Source organism: Capra hircus, chromosome 6 (genome assembly GCF_001704415.2).
Source record: "Capra hircus breed San Clemente chromosome 6, ASM170441v1, whole genome shotgun sequence".
NCBI classification, from domain to species: Eukaryota; Metazoa; Chordata; class Mammalia; order Artiodactyla; family Bovidae; genus Capra; species Capra hircus.
In genome coordinates this window covers 110,928,129-110,950,125 of record NC_030813.1, presented here as the reverse complement: position 1 = coordinate 110,950,125, position 21,997 = coordinate 110,928,129, and the positions used below count along the sequence as shown (strand labels likewise).

Below are 21,997 nucleotides of genomic sequence, written 5' to 3'. Positions count from 1 at the left end.
AAAAAAAAAAAAAAAAAGAGGTGGGAAGTGGGGAAGGGGGTTATATTTATCACTCGGAGAATGAAAAAGTTACACATCCAAGGTAATACAGCTAGTGAGTGAGACTGCCAGAATTTAGTACTGGACAGCTGAGGTCCAGGACCTGGCCTTTTCATGTGCTCTTTGCCCCGTAGGACCAAAATTGTCTGCTTTTTATATTCTTCTCCTGGGCTAAGGTATGTACATGAATAAGTGCACTTGTGAGTGACATGTCGTTGGAAAGCTGAGATCAGGTCTGCAGACAAGACAGGTGGTGTTTGCCTCACCTTCAGAGAATGGCTCTTAGGGGATATGCACTTTGCTAGACAAAAGGTCAAGTTCCTGCTCACAAAGAGAAATAAATAACTCTGTGAGCCAAAGGAGTATATTTTTACTTCTAAAACTACCAGCTTGATTTGGATATCGTATTCATGGCCTATTGGACAAGCGAGAACTACCATGATTGTGTGAAAGGCTTATCCATCAAGAAGGTGCAGACAACGCCAGACATGGGAGACCACACCCTCCTGTTGCTTACTCACACATCTACCAAAAGAACCAAAGTATTTGTGTCATAATGATGAGATTTTAGGGACTTTCTCCTTTAAAACAATATTTTTTTTTGATGTGAACTATTTTAAAGTCTTTATTGAATTTATTACAATATTGCTTCTGTTTTAATGTTTTGGGTTTTTTGGACCAAGAGGCATGTGGGATATTAGTTTCCTGACCAGGGATCAAACTCTCACCCTCTGCATTGGAAGATGAAGTTTTAACCACTTGCTCACCAGGAAAGTCTTGGTACTTTTTCTTTATTTTCCAATACTTTAGAACTATGGCTCTTACAATTATGGCTCTCATGGAAGAAAATCAATTGGAAATAAAGAAAAAGAAATGTGTCCTCTGTAGAATGGAGTAGCCAGTTGTCATGAGCCATTTTAGGGGACCGACTGAGTGTTCTGAAAACCCATGAGCACAACTGCAACTTTCCTTGTAATCATGCAATCTCTGGCTTGTTGGGGATGAATACAGGTAAATGAAAATCTGTAACATCTCATCATAGAAAAATAAAAGGCATCATCTAGGAAATTAGTGACTGTGCTCCAGAAATATCCCTAACGCATAGACTTTAAAAACAACCAAAACCATCGTCACCACACGCCACTGGGTTAGACTTGCAAACACTTTACTGGGCCACGTGCCCTGTTGATCTTTCTGCTCCTTCTTCCACCCTGGATATGTTGGTCCTTCAGCCACATCGCTGATATGTCTTTCTGTCTTTAACAGGCTTCCTCTTTGCCTCGTGGGCCTTTAGTTTCTCCAAGTGTAGGACCATTGTCATTCACACTCTTAAAACTTAAAAACTCACTACAGTTCAAATACTTCTTAAATCTGTGTCTCCAGGCCAGGTCCCTTCCTCTCTGTGCATCTCAGGAGCACACTGAGGTGCCTCACCAGCATCTCAGATTCAAACAAGTCACCCCGGTGCATTCAAATCACCACCCGATCCAACTGTCAATTGCTCTCCGTGGCTTAGAAAAAAACACTGGGGCACCTTAGTGTAACACTCAAAGTCCCCATGATTGGATTCTATTCTTATCTCTTTCTCTGTTTTCCAGCAAGATCCATGGGCCCAGCACCGCTGACCCATGAGACACACTGGGAATGAGACAGAGCTAGAATCCAATACTGACTGGTCCACATATGTGCTCTGTGACCTGGGGATGGCTTGGCAGGCCCTCTGAACCTCGTATGTCAAATGTGAATGAAAATCATGGTACCCACCTCATAGAGTTGTTGGGATAAGGGCATCTAATAACATGGGGAAAAGACTTGGCAAAATGCCCAGCACCAAGTAGTATTTATAAATAGCAGCTATTATTATTAATGAGTTTTTAACAGCCCCTCTGTGCATAGCTCTGTTCTAGAACTTTTGCTGGAACATTTCTATTTGGCATCACTGTCTTTGGTCACAAAGTAGGGGTAGCCTATTTCTCACCTCCGTGCCAAACTCAGTCTCCGATTCTTTCTCGGTGGGACTTCGTAAGCGCCTGGGCCGAGGGGTGGGAATTTCCTGTAGCAGCGCACTTTCTGCTTTGGACTAAAAAGTCAAAGAGAAAATTACTGCTACATAATGTCAGTGATGCTATGAAAACCTCAGTCACCATCTCGGGAGGAAATCAATCCGTAAAATAATGCATGCTATACTTCTTTAAGAGGTAAAAACAATGGTTTAGAAAAATGGACATTACATTCTTCTTAAGTGTAATTTTCATCTGTGCTCATAGTTATATGCTGCATTACACCTTTAGAGCATGAAAAACAAATTGAACAGTATTCAAATCCATGCAGTTCTGAGCAAATGAATCAAGCTAGACAAGACTAGAAGGAAGGTAATTGGCGCCGAGCAAAATATCCCTGCGGTTTCTCTCACCCTTGCAGCCTGTAATTTCTCCCTCATGCGTTCTCTCATGGAAAATTCTGCAAAGCCTGTTCTGGAAGCTGAAGGGATTGGAGGCAAGCCTAAAACAATACAAGAAAATTACTTTAAAACAACATCTTTTTCTTCCAAAGGGAAGATTAGATTAAAAAATAACAAGAGAATGTCATTTTATTTTGCAAATTTAGAACTTCACATAAACCATCATGAGATAAAGCTGAACAACGCCCCCTCCCCCCGCCCCCCGCCCCGAGCCGTCTGACGTAATAAGGATGTGTCTTGGCTTCTTTAAGACGGACAGTAACAACCTCAGTCCTACCAGGGCTGACACATGGGCTTAACTAAGAATCGAACAAACGGCACTTGATTTTTCAAGGCGCAAGCACACCAGTTCAATCACCATTGGGTAGAAGCTGTCAAATTTATTGATTTGACAATAGGCTCCTTGGATGAATGAATGACTATTGATTGATTTTGGGGTTCAACTTTCAACAGCAGTGATAGCTTCAATCAGAGAAAGTTTTTCTACAGGCTCAAGCCATAGCCTTGGGCTATATTGAACAAACAACATTTATTTTGTACATAGTATTAAACCTGTACATAAACTCTTGGTGGCTCAGCAGTAAAGAATCCGTCTGCAATGCAGGAGCCACAGGAGACCTGGGTTCGATCCCTGGGTTGGGAAGATCCCTTGGAGCAGGGCATGGCAGCCCACTCCAGTATTGTTGCCTGGAGAATCCCCATAGAGAGAGGAGACTGGCAGGCTACACACCGTGGGGTTGCCAAGAGTTGGGCACGACTGACGTGACTTAGCACAAACCTATACATAAATATCATGAAGTGTCGTTTAGCCATTCTGTCCCAGGCTCTGTCATAATGTGTTAACTGACTGCATCTTCTCATCAACTTTATGCCATTCCTGCTAGGAGGGATAACTCACTAGGCATCTTGAAGATGAAGACCCTGGAGTAACTGGCATTGTGGGACTTCCCTGGCGGTTCAGTGGCTAAGACTCCTTGCTCTCAGTGCAGGGAACCTGGGTTTGATCCCTTTTCAGGGAACTGGATCCCACATGCTACAACTGAAAGGTCTCGTGTATTGCAACTAAGAGCCAACACAGCCAAATGAATAAATAAAAATCAATATTAAAAAAATCTTCAAAAAAGTGACTGGAATGATGATTGCGTACTCAGGAGGTACAGGGCTAGGAGTTGATCCTAAATGCTGTACACCATTATGGAAGGGGTAGGGATATAACAAAAGGCTTGGGGAACAGAATGTTACGATACTTAAACGAGAGGGGGCTCTACTGGGAGGAAGCAGATGAAAAGAATGCAGAAGGAGCTTGAGATCAAGTCACGGGGAGCCTCTGATGTCACGTGAAAGAAACGGGAATATATTTTCTATGTGGTGGGGATGCCTTGAAGGACAGGGAGAGCAGAGGAGGAGAAGCAGCATTTTCTGGAGCTGCTCCTAGGGCTGCAAGTCACAGGATGGTTGGGGTGGAGACGGAGAGACCCCAGCTGGTATAATGAAGAGGGAGCCAGTGGGCATGGTTGCAAAGAGGCCACAAGAAGATGACTCAGTGGTTCCTAGTGACGATGGGGAGTGAAAGTTGCTCAGCTGTGTCCGGCTCTTTGCGACCCCGTGGACTACACAGTCCATGGAACTCTCCAGGCCAGGATACTGGAGTAGGTAGCCTTTCCCTTCTCCAGGAGATCTTCCCAACCCAGGGATCGAACCCAGGTCTCCCACATTGCCGGCAGATTCCTTACCAGCTGAGCCACGAGGGAAGCCTGAGGCAAGCACTAATTCCCCCAGCAGCAGCACCTTCTGGGCACTTGGTGGACCGGTAAATGTTCAGGCCTGACCCCAGATAGATCCACTGAATCAGAACCTGTAGGTGGAGCAACCATCTGGGTAATTTTTAAGACAGACTCAAGTCGGAGGACCTCCAGTTTAGAGAAGGCAAAGATGTCTGAGGTTTCGGCTGGGGTAAGTATGGATTTGGGGCTCCTGAGAGAGAAAAAGTGGAGGCATGCCAGCCTGAGGGGTACTGGTGAGGAGGGGGATTGGTTTACTCCTGTAAATCAGAGCTGGGACAAGTCTGAGATGCTGGCAGGATATGGGAACGTGTACTGGTCCTGCACGCTGAGCTCCAGGAAGGAGTCCAGTGCCTGAGATGGAGATCGAGGAAGTGTTTCTACCCTGGTGATGCTGACATTTAAGAAAAACCTTTGCTGAGCGAGAGAGTAGGGAGAGAGGAGTTTTCTGACCCTGTAGCCTTCTGCCCTGTTAAAGGAAGAAGGCTAACAAGTGAACGAAAAAGAGACAAGGCAAGATGCTTTATTAGCAGGTGGAAGGAACAGTGGGGAGAGAGGACGCTGCACTGGGCAGAGCCCACTGTGCTGACCCGTTGCCTCTGCTTGTGAAGAAGAGAGAGCTATTTCTGTAGCTTGGTTACTCAGTGCCGAGGCCAAGTGTCCTTCCTTTTATGTGACAGAAAGATGTAAAATCCTACTTTATCAGGTGCCAACCACCTGCCTGAGGCTCCTCCATGCCTGGTGGAAGGCCTGAAACAATCACCTTAAAAGATCACAGCCTTACATGTGTGGGCTGAGGTTCAAGTTCTTTACAAGAATCTCCTTCTGTACCCTGAGCAGGCCTTTGGCGTTTGTTTGTTTTTTAAGCCAACTTTAAAAATCAAGTCATTGTTTCCCATTTTAAAGACCATCTACCCATGGTGGATCACATCCCCATGCCAGAGTCCTATGACTTTTCCTGCGTCACATTCGTCACATTTTGAATTTATGGATTTGTGTGGTTATTGCCCTGATACCTTCTTCCTCCCCCAGGCTCTGCGGTCTCCAGCCACAGAGGGTGGGCACAGGTTAAGTGCCGTTAAGTGTGTGTGGACCACCTAGGTGGATAAAGAAGGATTTCTAGACTGGACCTCTGCTCTCTGGCTGATCACCCCCCTCCTTCTGCCCCCAGAAAGAAGCAATGTCTTTGAACATGAAAAAAAAAAAAAGAAACCTCTTGTTTATTTACCATCCCCCTCTTATTTTTAAAAGAGACCTAGTTTTTCAATTCAGTTCAGTTCAGTCACTCAGTCGTGTCTGACTCTTTGTGACCCCATGAATCGCAGCACACCAAGCCTCCTTGTCCATCACCAGCTCCCGGAGTTCACTCAAACTCACGTCCATCGAGTCAGTGATGCTATCCAGCCATCTCATCCTCTGTCGTCCCCTTCTCCTCCTGCCCCCAATTCCTCCCAGCATCAGGGTCTTTTCCAATAAGTCAACTCTTCGCATGAGGTGGCCAAAGTACTGGAGTTTCAGCTTTAGCATCATTCCTCCCAAAGAACACTCAGGGCTGATCTAGTTTTTCAAGTTGACTTAAAATAGCTGCTGCCTACATAGCGTTCATGAGAATAATTTTATGAATTATTCTTTAAAAGAGGCAAGATAGAATTCATGAAATTGTTCTAATGAACTCCATGGGGCTTTGCTGATGGCTCAGTGGTACAGAATCCACCTGCCAATGCAGGAGATGAAGTTTTGATCCTTGGGTCAGAAAGATCCTCTGGAGAAGGAAATGGCAACCCACTCCAGTATTCTTGCCTGGGAAATCCCATGGACAGAGGAGCCTGGGTGGGCTACAATCCATGGGGGTCACAAAAAGAGTTGGCCACGACTTAGCACTAAGCAACAACAAAGCAACAAACATGGAGTCATTAGAATAATTTTATATTATTTAAAAGAGACAAGATATTTTATTTAAAAACCATCTGCTCTGAATAACAAAACTGAAGGGGCTTCTTTAGCAAGTATTAGTTTAAAAAGTCTTGAAAAATGTTGAGGGGGTAAAAAATAGTTCTTTCTCGATTTTCAGAAATAAACTCAGTGTTAGTGAAAGACATTTGGAGGGTGTAAAGATCTCTAAATCCGACCTGTACAACCAGGTGGTGAGATGTTATTTTCCCAGCTAGAATGTGACCTGCTTGATGGCAAGGACTCTGTCGGTGGCTTTTGTACCTGGCACCTTGTAGCACTAAATCGATGAAAAGGAAAATATGGAGGAATATGAAGATGTGAGAGATGTTAGACAGAAAGAGTGAGATGCACATAATGCTTCAAATTTTGAAAGATTTGATTTGAGGGTGTGCAAGAGCTTATGGGCAATGAGAGAATTTCAAGACATTCCGTTAAAAATATATACATAATGTCCATTGGTGTGAAATATGGATTTTCTGGCCAAGGGATGTTTTTCATCGGGGCAGCAGGGGTTATATCAATGGATTTGACAACACTTCCCCGGCTGTCCAGCAGACCTGTGGGCCTCAGAGCCTCATCAGCCTCACGTTTGCAAGTGGCTCCCAGATCTTCTCTGTGCTGACACCTTCTCCCGTCAGCCACACTCACTGCACTCCACGTCTCTCTCTTCAGAGACTTCGTCAAATGATGAACACTGCCCATTTTTCTCTAAACCACTTCTGTGATACTTGACTCCTCGGAAAACACACATCACCTTCTAATAAAAAAGGCATTGCCCTTTGAAATAATTTTCCAATCATCTCACCTACTGCCCCCGAGTCGATGTGACCTTGTTTCTATGGAAAGGCAGGCAGGCTTCTAAGGTCTTCCCTCCACAATCTTGGAAGTGCTCCCAGCACCCTGATTTGGACTCCCAGCCTCCAGAACAGTGAGAACTCAATGTCTGCGGTTCAAGCCATCCATCTACAATATTTCATTATAGCAGCGTCAGCCAGCAGGTACAGGGACCGTCTGTCTGGGCAAGACCAGCCCCACCAGCTTTGCCGTTTGTCCCTGTGCTCCGGCACCATCGTGGTGATTTCACAGGGCAGTGGGGCTTCCAACGGGCCTGAGACTCTGAAAAGTGGTGAAGAACATCATAGGTACGCTTTGACCTGACCACCTCGCCTCGGGGTGAGCCTTCCGCATTGCCTTGGGCGGGGTGGAAAAGGCAACAGAAGCATCGGGAGGGCCAAGCGCTGGGCGGGAGGCACCAGAGTGACCTTCTCAAACAAGCGTCTCAAGTTTCTAAGAAGGGAGACAGTAGGTAAAGCTTCTGAGCTTGAAATATTTTTGTGGCAGTTAATCTCTGACAGAGTATGAGTACACATTCTACCCAACCCACTCTTGGGACCGCTGGCTTAGAGAATTCAGTTCAAGCATCAACAATGAAATCTTTCTCCCAGGGGCCTGGGAGAAATCTCTCACCTGGGGCCTCCCAGGCGGCATGAGTGGTGAAGAACCTGCCTGCCAATGCAGGGGACATGAGGGACATGGGTTTGATCCCTGGGTTGGGAAGATCCCCTGGAGGCGGGCATGGCAACCCACATCTGTCCACTCCAACCCTGTCCTGGTGGCTCAGATGGTAAAGAATCTGCCTGCAATGCAGGAGATCCAGGTTTGATCCCTGGTTTGGGAAGATCCCCTGGAGGCGGGCATGGCAACCCACTCCAGTATTCTTGCCTGGAGAATCCCATGGACAGAAGAGCCTGGAGGGTTACAGTCCATGGGGCTGCAAAGAGTTGGACATGCAACTGAGTGACTAGCAACAACAGCAGAAAAGATGAAATGTCTTCTCTAGTGAGATGGAGATGACCGGGATTTTCCCACCCTCATGACCAGCTTTAACAAGCTTCAGAGACTTCTAAGAGCAGAAATGGTAGGTAATGCTTCTGAAACTGGAAGAGTTTTGTAGGAGAAACAGGTCAGGGTTGGAAGAAGGACATCAGAAGTGCAGTTTCAGTCGAGCAACATTTGGGTTGTCTCAAAATAGTTCATGGACCTAACTAAATCTAAGAGCTAAAAACAGAAAACTTCCAAAAGAAAATATAAGAGAAAATGTCCATGACCTTGGGTTTGGCAAAGAATTTTTAGATACAATCCATACTAGAAAAGAAGTGATAATTTGACTTCACCACGATTAAAAACTTTTGTTTTGGAAAAAGGGGCTTCCTTGGTGGCTCAGTGGTAAAGAATCTGCCTACCAATGCAGGAGACATGGGTTTGATCCCTGGTCCTGGAAAATCCCACATACTGTAGAGCAAATAAACCTGCGCTCTAGAGCCTCAGTTCAGTTCAGTTCAGTTGTTCAGTCATGTCTGACTCTTTGCGACCCCATGGACTGCAGATTGCCAGGCTTCCCTGTCCATCACCAACTCCCTGAGTTTACCCAAACTCATGTCCATTGAGTCGATGATGCCATCCAACCATCTCATCCTCTGTTGTCCCCTTCTCCTCCTGCCTTCAATCTTTCCCAACATCAGGTCTTTTCCAATGAGTCAGCACTTCGCATGAGGTGGCTGAAGTATCGGAATTTCAGCTCCAACATCAGTCCTTCCAGCAAACACCTAGGACTGATCTCCTTTAAGATGGGCTGGTTGGATCTCCTTGCTGTCTGTCCATGAGACTCTCAAGAGTCTTCTTCAACACCACAGTTCAAAAGCATCAGTTCTTTGGTGCTCAGCTTTCTTTAGAGTCCAACTCTCACATCCATACATGACTACTGGAAAAACTATAGCCTTGACGAGACAGACCTTTGTTGGCAAAGTGATGTCTCTAGAGCCTGGGGACTGCAACTGTTGAGCCCTTGAGCCACAACTACCGAAGCTTGTTCACTCTAGAGCCTGTGCTCCGCAGAAAGAGAAGCCACTGCAACGAGAAGCCTGCACACACCGAGAGAGTGACCCCGGCTCAGTGCAACTACAGAAAAGCCCACGCAGCTACCAAACCCCAGCACAGCCGAAAGTAAACAAATAAATACGGTTATAAAGCAGAGAGATGAAAAAGTTAGACATTTGCTTGGAGAAAATACCTTCTAACCATAGACCGGATAAAGTACTTGTATCCAGAGTATATAGAGAACTCTTACAATTCCTCAGTAAGGTGAAGAATCCAATTAATACTGTGTAAATAATTAAATAGTTTACTAATATACAAGCAGCTAATAAGCATTTGAAAAATACTCCACATCATTAAGCACTAGGGAAATACTACGTTAAAAGCACAATGAAATATCACTGTACATGCATCATAAAGGGTACAATGGAAATCACAGATAAAATCAGTTGTTTTTAGGCAGTGAACAAACAGAAACTCTCACAAAGTGTTGGTGGGAAAGTGAAATGATACAGCCACTTTGTGAAACAGATTAGCAGTTTCCTATAAAGCTAAATATATACATTCATCATATGACCTGATTCATAGAAGCATGACTTATAATGGCCTCAAACTAGAAATAATCCAATTATCCATCACCAGGTGAATGTAAATAAAATGTGTGCACACATATCCAGATGATGGAATAGAATTTAGCAATAAGAAGGAACACAGTGTGGATATATGCTACCACATTTATTATCTTGAAAAACATTAGGCTAAGGGAAAGAAGTCAAAGTGCTATTGTATGATTCTGTTCACATGAAATGTCTAGAAAAGGCATATTTACAGGAATATATTTAAAACAATTCAGTGTTTGTCTAGGGCTGGGGGGGCAATGGCTGCAAATAGGCATCAAGGAAATTTTTGGAGTGATGAAAATGTCCTAAAACTGGATTTTAATGATGGTTACACAGATCTAGACGTTTACTAAACGTCATTGAATTGTATACTTACAGTGGGTGAATTTTATGATATGCAAGTTATACTTCCACAAGTCTATTAAAATGCGAGCTGTCTTATGCAATATGCAAACGTGGCTTTGAGTAGGTAGTTCACATTTAGTCTGAAAGGGTCCCAGACTGGAGATAAAAATCGAGGACTGATCAGTTATACCTACAGTATCTAGAAGCTGGAATTGAAAGTCTCGAGATGACAGAGAGAATGAATGCTGATTAAGGAAAGGGGGCTGATCACCCAGCTTAGGGGCTCCAACTGCTAGAGGCTGGGGTGCAAGAACCCGCAAAGAGGTGGGGAGGTCCAGCCAGCGAGGGAGAAGGAAGACCCAGGAGAGTGGTGTCCAGGAGCTGAGAGCCGAGGAGGGGAAGCGCAAGGTGTGGGGAGTGCGGTTGAAGGTCGAGGAAGGTAGATGAAGAGCTGACCCTAGAATTGAGTGAATGTGCGGTTCACAGGGACCTCGACAAGGACAGGGTCGACAGGCAATGGGGGTCTCAGTTAGAGGAGAAAGTTCAAGACTGCAGATAAAATGGGAATAGATGACCCTGGAGAACTTTTGCTATGAAGGAGTTTTTGGGAAAATGCCTTTCTTGCTGATTCACGATAAAGATGTGTGTGTGCTAAATCCCTTCGGTCATGTCCGACTTTTTGCAGCCCTATGGACTGTAGCCTGCCAGTCTCCCATGTCCATGGGATTCTCCAGGCAAGACTACTGGACGGGGTTGCCATGCCTTCCTCCAGGGGATCTTCCCAACCCAGGGAGGGAACCTGCATCTCTTATGTCTCCTGCATTGGCAGGAGGGTTCTTTGCCACACCTGGGAAGCCCAGTAATAAAAATGGGCCTGTTTAATATTCTTTGTGCTAAGAGATGGGCAGTCAGGTGTGGCCACATGCAGAAACAGAGGAGGGGTTCAGGTTCTGTAGCAGGGGGCAGGGCATGCCATGCAGGGCACGTGGAAAGGCAATGAGGTGGTCAGGAGGAGAAGACAGAAGAAGGTGAGGGCTTCGACCATGGCTTTTGTGGGATTTCTGAGGGAAAGAGAGGGCAGGGCGGGGTAAGCAGGTTAGGACGGGCCAGTTTGAGCCGTTCTGATGGGCTCTGAGGTATGGGGTGGTCCCTTGTTGCCGGGTACCTGGCCCTGCGATGATCCAGGCAGAGGACTCTTGCTTCCTGGGATTGGACTGGCCAGACCGCAGGGGTAGGGCTCTGGCTTGGTTAGTTAGCATTTCAGGCATGCTCCAGTCTGGGGTCTTTGCTGTCTCTATATTTCTAAACAATTTGCTAGTGTCTCTCCAACCAGACAGTTTTTTTTTCCCTAAGATGTTAAACATAATATTCAGAAAAAAATGTTATCGAATATAGCGTACTATTTATTTTTACTTATATAAATATTTTACTTAGTACTGTAATTCAATCCCCCCAGTACCCTGTGAGGTCGTGAACTCCAGCATGGATGAACTTTTGACATTTCCTACATCAGTGGGCATCCTCTGACTAGAATCTTCTTTCCTTCTCCAGCTGCTGGGCTCCAAGGCAACTCCCAAGAGCAGCTCCTTTGGGAGGTTCTCTTTGTCTTGTACTGAACTTTATAACATTTGTTTCCTGGGTCATTCTCTCCAGCTCTTGGTGACTTTTAAACCTAAAATAAATGATCTGTTTTTCTTTCATTTGCATCAAATTTCACTGGATTCTGAACTTTATTTGCAATCAATACTGAAAAATTGGCTCAGAAATGATGCTTTAATCAGAGAAACCAACATGAATGAATGGAAAACAGATGTCAGTAATGAAGAAATTTATGTTCATAAGAAACTACTTAGCATTTGATAGTTCCTCCCTTAAGAGATGGTGCAAGTTGGAATTGTGGCAGTAATGTGTACTTTTTTCCTAAATGTTTATTTGATTTGGAACAAGCGTCCATTCAGAGCAATGCTATCTTTATTTGGAATGTCACTGACTATGTCGTTGACTATGTATATGTTTGAATAGCAATTAGAAGCCGAAGCTTTCAGTGTGTGGGTTTATACTGCTGTTCATCAGGGAGGTGGCCTCTCTGGGCATGCGCCTGGGGCAGTGGGGGATGCCAGATCATCAAGGTTGCTTGTATCTAAGTATCTGAAGACGGTCTGGATTTGACAACACTTGGAGCCCTGTAGCCTGTAGGGATGCTACAGTATAGAGAAGGTCATAGGCTCAAGGTCAGGAGCTGGAGCAGTAGAATTGAGCAACAGGCCAGACCCATGAGAGGTTTGGGGAGTGAATCATCAAGAGGGAGTCAAAAGTTTGGACCTAGGTGAGCAAGTCCAAGCTATGGTTTTTCCAGTAGTCACGTACAGATGTGAAAGTTGGACCATAAATAAGGCTGAGCGCTGAAGAACCGACGCTTTTGAGTTGTGGTGCTGGAGAAGGCTCTTGAGAGTCCCTTGGACTGCAAGGAGATCCAACCAGTCTATCCTAAAGGAGATCAGTCCTGAATAGTCATTGGAAGGACTGATGCTGAAGCTGAAGCTTCAATACTTTGGCCACCTGAGGCAAAGAGCTGACTCATCCTGATGCTGGGAAAGATTGAGGGCAGGGGAGAAGGCGACAACAGAGGATGAGATGGTTGAATGGCATCACCAACTCAATGGACATGAGTTTGAGTAAGCTCTGGGAGATGGTGAAGGACAGGGAAGCCTGGTGTGCTGCAGTCTGTGGGGTCGCAGAGAGTCAGACACGACTGAGTGACTGAACAGCAACTTCAGAGCAGGCAGACTTGGTTGGCAGGATGTGGTGGGCTGGTGCTTGTGGTCGTCAGGTGGAAAGTGAACACAGGGAAACCAGAGCAAGGCCATGAGTAAAATACAGACAGCACTGTGCTTTCCCTGAGCAACTGTAAACCATTGTCTTTAAAGACCAATCAGAGTTAAGATTTGTGGGTATAGAATGAGGCTGTAGTGTGGCAATTATTAACACAAACTCATTTAGTATCAATGCGATAATTTGTGGGAACTATATTCAATATCCTGTGATAAACCGTAATAGAAAATATGAAAAGGAATGTATAAATATGTATGATTGAATCACTTTGCTGTACAGCAGAAATTAACATAACATTGTAAATCAATTACACTTCAACAATAGCAAGAGCAAAACCAAAAGGAACAGATTTTCTTGACGTCTGTAGACTGGAGTTTCAGTTCTGGCTCTACCATCTAGCGGCTGGTTCTCTTTGAACCTGAATTTCCTAAACTATAAAACAATGCCTGATGACGGAGCTGCTCGGAGTAACGTAGTGCATATAAAGACGGTGCCCGCTCCATGATCACTCTCCCCCTCAGAAGAGGTAATTATTTGTGTTGGCTACTTAGCATCAAGTTCTTCTTCCAGCTGGAGAAGGTGACGACGTTGCTGTCAGCCCCTCTGTGGGGCGCTTGCTGTGTATCATCTGATTTCATTGTCGTGACAGCTGCACGAAGCCAAGGCTTTTATGATCTCCATTTCATAAACGAGGCTCCTGCAGCTGAGGGAGCCTAGGTTGTTGCTCCTGGTCCCATGACTAAAAGTAGTGACAAGTAGTAGTAAGCCTGATTTCAGTGTCTCTGGTGTCAGGGAATGATTGTGGACTTGAAATGTTTATTTCTCTTAATCTTGAGCAACATGATGGAGTAAGCGTAAGAAAAGAGAATGAGGAATCTTGATGGAAATCTCATCAGAAAGCTTGCTGCGTGGCTTAGCACACGGTATTAAGTTCTCAGAGTTCAAGGTCATCAGGTTTATCATCTGTTTGTCTGCTTTCTCTCTCTCTCTCTTTGAGTTCAAGAGATTTATGATCTATTTGTCTTTCTTTCCTTCTTCCTTTCTTTCTTTCCTCTTTTACTCTCAAAGTTCAAGGTTGCCAGATTTATCATTTGTTTATCTGTCTCTTCCCTCCATCCTTCCGTTCCTCCTCTTTCCCTTTCTCTTTTTCTCTTTCTGGGGGAGAGGAGGATGCTTCAGGTAAACAAGTAAGTGTTTAAGGAAGAAAAATATAATGAAATCATATGAGCTTAAAACAGTTCCACAACTTCCTTAGCATAAACATTTTTGGAATAGGGAAACCACTGAATCTGAGGTTTTGCCTAGAAAAAAGGTAGGTAAGTAGTGTTTATAAACCAGTCATGAGAAACAGCCTCTTGAACCTTTTATTAGTCCCAGCCCAGGTTGGGGAGGGGTGCCAGAAGGACTCAATATACGAAAATCAATCAATGTAACACACCTCATTCACAGAACAAAGGCCAGAAACCACATGATCACCTGAATGGTTTTCAGAAAAAGCATTGGACAAAATCCAACATCGTTTTATGATAAAAACATTCAACAGACTCGGAACAGAAGGAAATTACTTCAGAAGGTCATATATGAAGAGCCCACAACTAACATCCTCAGTTGTGAAAACCTGAAAGCACCTCCTTCAAGATGAGGAACAAGGCAAGGAAGCTCCCCTTTCTCTATTTCTATTTAACACAGTGCTACAAATCCAGACCCGAGCATCTGGCAAGGGCCGTAGGCTGTGCCCTCCCAAACTTTGATGTTGAAAACTAATCCCCAGGGTGATGGTATTTGGAGGCAGGACCTCTGGGAGGTGATTAGGTCATGAGAGGGTAGAGCTTCCATGACTGGGATTAGTGCCCTTATGAAAAAGACCCTAGAGAGCTCCCTTGTCCCTTCTACCATGTGAGAACACAGCAAGAAGACAGCCACATAGGAACCAAAAAGGAGACCCTCCTTACCAGACACCATATCTGCTGGTGCCTTTACCTTGGATTTCTCAGGCTTCGGAACTGTGAGAGATAAATTTCTGCTGCTGATAAGCTCCCCAGTCTAGAGTGCTAACAGAGCCAATAGACTAACAGAATAAGTTACAAAAGGCACCCAGATTGGAGAGGAAGAAGTGAAGTTATCTCTGTGTGCAGATGACACGGTCTTTTTAAAAATATTATTATTTATTTTAATTGGAGGATAATTACTTTACAATATTGTGATGGTTTTTGCCATACATCAGCATGAATCTGCCATAGGTATACTGTGTCCTCCTGAACACTTCTCCCACCTCCCTCCCCACCCTGTCCCTCTACGATGTCACGGAGCACTGGCTTTGAGTTCCCTGCATCATGGATCAAGCTCCCACTGGCCATCTACCTTACATACAGTAATGTGTATGTTTCAATGCTATTCTCTCCAATCATCCCTTCCTCTCCTTCCCCCACTGTGTCCAAAAGTCTCTTCTTTACATCTGTGTCTCCTCTGCTGCTCTGCATGTAGGGTCATCCGTACTATCTTTCTAGATCCCATATATAAGCATTAAGATACGGTCTTTGTCTTTCTCTTTCAGACTTACTTCGATCTGTATAATAGGCCCTAGGTTCATCCACCTCATTAGAAGTGACTCAAGTGTGTTCCTTTTTATAGGCAAGTAATATTCCACTGTGCACATGTACCACAAATTCCCTATCCATTCATCTGCTGATGGACATCTAGGTTGCTTCCATGTTCCGGTTATTGCAAATAATAATGCAATGAACACTGGGGGAATATATATCTTTTTCAATTCTGATTTCCTCAGAGTATAAAATGATATGGTCTTTTGTAGAGAAAATCCTAACGATTACACACACACACACACACACACACAAGTATGCATACACAAACTGTGGAAACAAATAAGCAAATTCAGCAAAGTTCTAGCATAGAAAATTCATATGCAGAAATTAGTTGTCTTTCTATACACTAACCATGAAACATCTAAAAAAGGAAACTAAGAAAACGGTTGCATTTATAATACCATGAAAACAATAAAACACTTAGGAATGGATTTAATCAAAGAGGGAAAACACTTGTACACTGTAAACTGTAAAACACTGCTGAGAGAAATTAAAGATACAAATAAATGGAAAGTCATCTCATATTCATAGACTGGAAAACTTAATACTATTAAAACATCAATATTACTGAAGGCAATCAATAGATTTAATGCAATCCCTATCACAACCTCCATGGCATTTCTCTCATAAGAAAGTTCATCCTAAAATTCATATGGAATATTAAGGGACCTTGCAATAGCCAAACCAGTTTTGAAAAAGAACAGTTGCAGGCTCAGCCTTCATGATCTGAAAACATTACAAAACTACAGCAATGAGAGCAGTATCGTACTGGCACAAAGACAGGCAAATAGAACAATAAAATAGAATAGAGAGCTCAGGAATACAGCCTGGCAGATATGGCCCAATAATCTTCGACAAGGATGTGAAGATCACTCACAGGGGAAAAGACAGTATCTTCAACAAATGGTGATGGGAAACTTGCTATCCACATGGAAAAGAATGAAGTTGGCCCTCACCTTATACAATAAACTCAAGACGGATTGAAGTCATCACTGTAAGACCTAAAATTATACAATTTCTAGAAAAACACAGAGGAAATCTTCTGACATTGAGACTGGTAACGATTTCTTGGGTGTGACACCAAAATCACAGGCAACGGAGACGACAGCAGACAAAGGCTAAGACACTTCAAACTGCTGGGCCTTGGAGGGCACAGTCAACAGAGTGAGAAGATGAAGTATGGAGCGGAAGAGAATATTTACAAATCATGTATCTGATCAGGGATTATTGCCCAGGATATGCAAATAACTCCTACAACTCAACAATAATAACAAGAAAGCAAGTAATCTGATCAGAAAATGGACAAGGGATAGGTCTTTCTGCAATGATGATAACTGGTCAACATCACTACTAATCAAGTAAGTAAGTAAGTGTTAGTCGCTCAATCATGCCCGACTCTTTGTGACCCCATGGACTGCAGCCTACCAGGCTCTTGTGTCCATGAGATTTTCCAGGCAAGGATACTGGAGTGGGTTGCCATTCCTTCTCCAGGGGATCTTCCCAACCCAGGGATCGAACTCGGGTCTCCTGCATGACAGGCAGATTCTTTTCCGACTGAGCTACACCTACTCACTAGAAAAACACAAAGTAAAACCACAGTGAGATATCATCTCACACTAATGAGGGTGGCTACTATTAGAAAACAACCAGTGTTGGTGAAGATATGGAAAAACAGGAAGCTTTGCGCATTATTGGTGGACATGTAAAATTTTGGTGTACCTAGTATGGAAAACAGTAATGATGGTTTCCTCAAAAAATTGAAATTAGACAAGTCATATTTGCTCTTGCTCATGTTTAGTCATGTCCAAGTCTTTGTGACCCTATAGACTTTAGCCTCTATCCATGGGATTCTCCAAGTAAGAATAATGGAGAGGGTTGCCATTTCCTTCTCCAGGGAATCTTCCCGACCCAAGGGTCAAACCCATGTCTCTTGCATTGGCAGGCGGATTGTTTGCCACCGAGACACCTGGGAAGCCTAGAAATACCATAGGAACCAGGAATTTCACTTCTTGGTATATAGCCAACAAAATTAAAAGTAGGATCTTGAAGAGGTATTCGCATGTTCATATTGAAAGCAGCATTATTAGCAATAGTCAAGAGGGAGAAGCAACCCAAAAGTTCATGAAGGATAAATGGATAAGCCAAGGGTAGTCTTGGGATACATGGAATATTATTCAGCCTTAAAAGGGATCCCTGGCACAGGCTAAAATATGAACCTTGCAGACATGATGCCAAGTGAAGTTAGCCAGTCATGAAGACAAATACTATATGATTCCACTTACAGTAGGCATCTGTGTGTGTGCGTGCTCAGGTGCTTCAGTTGGCTCTGACTCTTTGTGACCCTATGGAAAGGAGTACACCAGGCTCCTCTGTCCGTGGGATTTTCCAGACAAGAATGCTGGAGTGGGGTGCCATCTCCTTCTCTAGGGGATCTTCCCGACCCAGGGATCAAACCCATTTCTCTCGCATCTCCTGCACTGCAAGCAGATTCCTTACCACCGAGCCACCAGGGAAGCCCAAGAGGCATCCAAAGTCGTCAAATTCACTGAAACAGAGAGTAGAATGGTGGTTTCCAGGGTCCCGGGGAGGAAAAAAGGGAGCTGCTCTTTAACAGGGATAGCATTTCAATTTTACAAAATGAACTACTTCTGGAGATCTACTGCACAACAGCGTGAATATAGGTAATTCTACTGAATTGTATCTCAAAAAATGATTGAGATAGAAAGGTTTTTTTTTTTAAATAATTAAAAATACTCTGGAAAAGACAAAGAAGGAAAAAAAATGTGGCAAAATCTTTTACTTCTATGTAGATTTGAATTTTCATAATGAAAAATAGGGTCCCCCAAGGGTACTATGTTTAGGATTCTTGGCAGTTGCCTTGGTGACATCAGATTTACTTTGAGAATATCCAAATTCCTTTGATAACCATACATATAAAACCTTAATAGATGAGCTGAAATGTTGTTAGTACAGGAAATAAGGTCATGTTTCCAGTTTCATTGCGGAAAAAATAAGGAAAGGGGTGGAGTAGAAAACATGCTTGCATGATGGAAATCCCTTTTGCTAAACAGTCGTGCCGTTTGCAGAGACATGGGTGGACCTAGAGACTGTCATACAGAGAGAAGCAAGTCAGAAAGAGAAAAACAAATATTGTATATTAATGCACATATGTGGAATCAGAATAATGGTGCAGATAAACCTATTTGCAAAGCAGAAACAGAGACACAAATGTAGAGAAGAATAAATGTATAGACACAAAGGGGGTGGTGGGAGGAACAGGGAGATTGGAGTTGACACACATATACTAGTGATACTATGTATAAAATAGATGGGGCTTCCCTGGTAGCTCCCTGTAAAGAATCTGCCTGCAAGGCAGGAGACGCAGGAGCCATGGGTTCGATTCCTTGGTCAGGAAGATCCCTTGGAGGAGGACATGGCAATCCACTCCAGTATTCTTGCCTGGGAAATCCCATGGACAGAGGAGTCTGGTGGACTACTGACCAAAGGGTCTCAAGGACTTAAGACGTGACTGAAGCAACTTAGAACAGACAACTAAAGAGAGCTTACGGTATAGCACAGGCATGCGTGCATGCCTAGTCTCTCAGTCGTGTCCGACTCTCTGCAACCCCATGGACTGTAGCCCGCCCGGCTCCTCTGTCCATGGAATTCTCCAGGCAAGGATACTGGAGTGGGTTGCCACGCCCTCCTCCAGGGGATAGCACAGGGAACTCTACTTAATGCTCTGAGGTCATGCGACTGGGAAGGGACATTTAAAAGGAGAGGACATATGTGCACGTATGTCATTCATTTTGCTGTACCGCAGAAACTAGCGCAACGTGGTAAAGCAGCTACACTCCAATAGAAATTAACTTAAAAAAAAAAGAGACATGGTAGCTTTCAGATGCACTGTTTTCTGCACTCGTTTCTGTGTTTCAGAGCTCTCGGTCTGGAGCCCTCGGTCCCCAGGACCGCCCCTACGGAGATTCCTGCACGGCCTGTACGGCTTCTGACGTATGCCTGTCTCAGGCAGAGTCCCCTTGGGATCCTCATTCCTCGAACACATCTGCCTCTCACTCTGACCTGCACTGACACAGTGAATGAGACCTGATCTGCTCTCTTGACCACTGACCGACTTCCTGCTGGTCTTGACCTCTGGTTTCTGATGGATGCCTGTCCACTTGGGCTGCTCAGCCACCCAGCACCCCCAGCTCATTCGAGGTTTCCTCTACATCTTGCTCACCAGTGCTGCCGAATCAGCATCAGCCCCCAGCTCTACCCTGAGTGGCCGGCTGGTCACAACCTTTCTCAGGCAGGCACACCTTAGCATTGGATCGTCCCTTCCCTCTTCAGATCATAAATAGTGGGTTTTATTTTTTTCTTTTGGACTAATGCATAGATTGTCTTTTATCTCTCTCTACTACACTACCGCATTGGTGGTTAGAGGTAGAATTCTCGCCTCCCATGCAGGAGACCTGGGTTTGATTCCTGGCCAGTGCACCAGATGATGATTGTGTTTGTCTTGGGCCTCCCTTGTAGCTCAGCTGGTAAAGAATCCGCCTGCAATGTGGGAGACCTGGGTTCAATCTGTCTGTCAGGAAGATTCCCTGGAGAAAGGAAAGGCTACCGGCTCCAGTATTCTGGTCTAGAGAATTCCATGGACTGTATATTCCATGGGGTCGCAAAGAGTTGGGCATGACTGAGCGACTTTCGGTTTCACTTTTCACTATACTACTAGATCTGTGCAAGGTCGTGACTGACACTCTGTGACCCCATGGACTGTAGCCCTTTGGGCTCCTCTGTCCATGGAATTTTCCAGGCAAGGATACTGCAGTGGGTTGCCATTTCCTTCTCCAGGGAATCTTCCCAACCCGGGATTAAACCCACATCTCTGTGTCTCCTGCCTTGGCAGACGGGTTGTTTACCATTAGTGCCACCTGGGAAGCCCTTATTTCCCTTTGAGCCCCCTTAGTTGCTGTGTATTTATCTCTTTAGAATACTGCTGCTGACAAGCGCTCAGCTGTATCTGACTCTTTGCGACCCCATGGACTGTAACCCCCCAGGCTCCTCTGTCCATGGGACTTTTCCAGGCAAGAATACTGGAGTGGGTTGCCATTTCAGTCTCCAATTTAGAATACTAATGCATATTATTTAAACATTTAAAACAGAACACACTATTTTAAATGTTTGGATATCCTCTTGATTTGATCCTCACTATCAACCCCATGGTGACACGGAAGCATTATCTCTCCCATTTTAGAAGGAAAGAAAGAATTCACATTTCACAGAGACTTTATTCCTGGACACATTCTGGCATTTTTCCCCCTTGAGCTTAAAACAAGTAATTAAGTATTCCATAGCTGTGCTATGGACTGAACTGTTCCCACAACACTTATAAGTTGAAGCCCTGACCCTCAGCGTGACGGTATTTGGGGATAGGACCTCTAAGGAGGTCATATGGTGGGGCCCTAATGCAAAAGGGTTAGTGTCCTTCTAGGAGGAGACACCAGAGGGAATACACAGGAGATGGCAGCCACCTACAAGACAGGCCTCACTGGACACTGACCCTGTGGGCACCTTGATCGTGGACTTCCAGCCTCCAGAATTTGTGAGAAAATAAAATAAAAGTTTGGTTGTGTTTTTTTTTTTTGAACCATCCAGTCTATGGTATAGTATATTCGGGCAGCCTGAGCACGCTAAGATAAACTGCGATCTTCAGTAACGAGCAATTCTGTGCATTTAGGAACAGAAGCAGCTGCGTGGGCTAAAGCGTGCTTCTGCTCTAGTCATTTGTACCAGTCCTATTGTGTTATTGCTCTCGGATGGGAACCGCATTTTTCTTAGGGTTGGACTTCAGATGAGCTTGCTTCCAAAAGCAATAGGTACTTTACTCCCAGCTAAGCCTTTGACTATGTGAATCACAATAAACTGTGGAAAATTCTGAAAGAAATGGGAATACCAGACCACCTGACCTGCCTCTTGAGAAATCTATGCAGGTCAGGAAGCAACAGTTAGAACTGGACATGGAACAACAGACTGGTTTCAAATAGGAAAAGGAGTACGTCAAGGCTGTATGTTGTCACCTTGCTTATTTAACTTATATGCAGAGAACATCATGAGAAACATTGGACTGGAAGAAACACAAGCTGGAATCAAGATTGCCGGGAGAAATACTGATAACCTCAGATATGCAGATGACACCACCCTTATGGCAGAAAGTGAAGAGGAGCTAAAAAGCCTCTTGATGAAAGTGAAAGTGGAGAGTGAAAAAGTTGACTTAAAGCTCAACATTTAGAAAACGAAGATCATGGCATCTGGTCCCATCACTTCATGGGAAATGGATGGGGAAACAGTGGAAACAGTATCAGACTTTATTTTTGGGGCTCCAAAATCACTGCAGATGGTGACTTCAGCCATGAAATTAAAAGACGCTTACTCCTTGGAAGAAAAGTTATGACCAACCTAGATAGCATATTCAAAAGCAGAGACATT

The 21,997-nt window shown here is 44.3% G+C and overlaps 1 protein-coding gene across 4 annotated transcripts in view; it reads right to left on the bottom strand.

Moving 5' to 3' along the window:
* CC2D2A (coiled-coil and C2 domain containing 2A) overlaps positions 1–21,997 on the bottom strand; it is a 130,213-nt gene that overhangs the window by 93,621 nt on the left and 14,595 nt on the right. For all 4 annotated transcript variants that reach the window (XM_013964800.2, XM_013964801.2, XM_013964803.2 and 1 more), the window contains 2 exons: positions 2,453–2,541; positions 2,018–2,119 (listed from right to left, as the gene is read on the bottom strand). In XM_013964800.2, the coding sequence (XP_013820254.2) occupies positions 2,018–2,119; positions 2,453–2,541 (191 nt within the window). The remainder of the gene's footprint in view (positions 1–2,017; positions 2,120–2,452; positions 2,542–21,997) is intronic.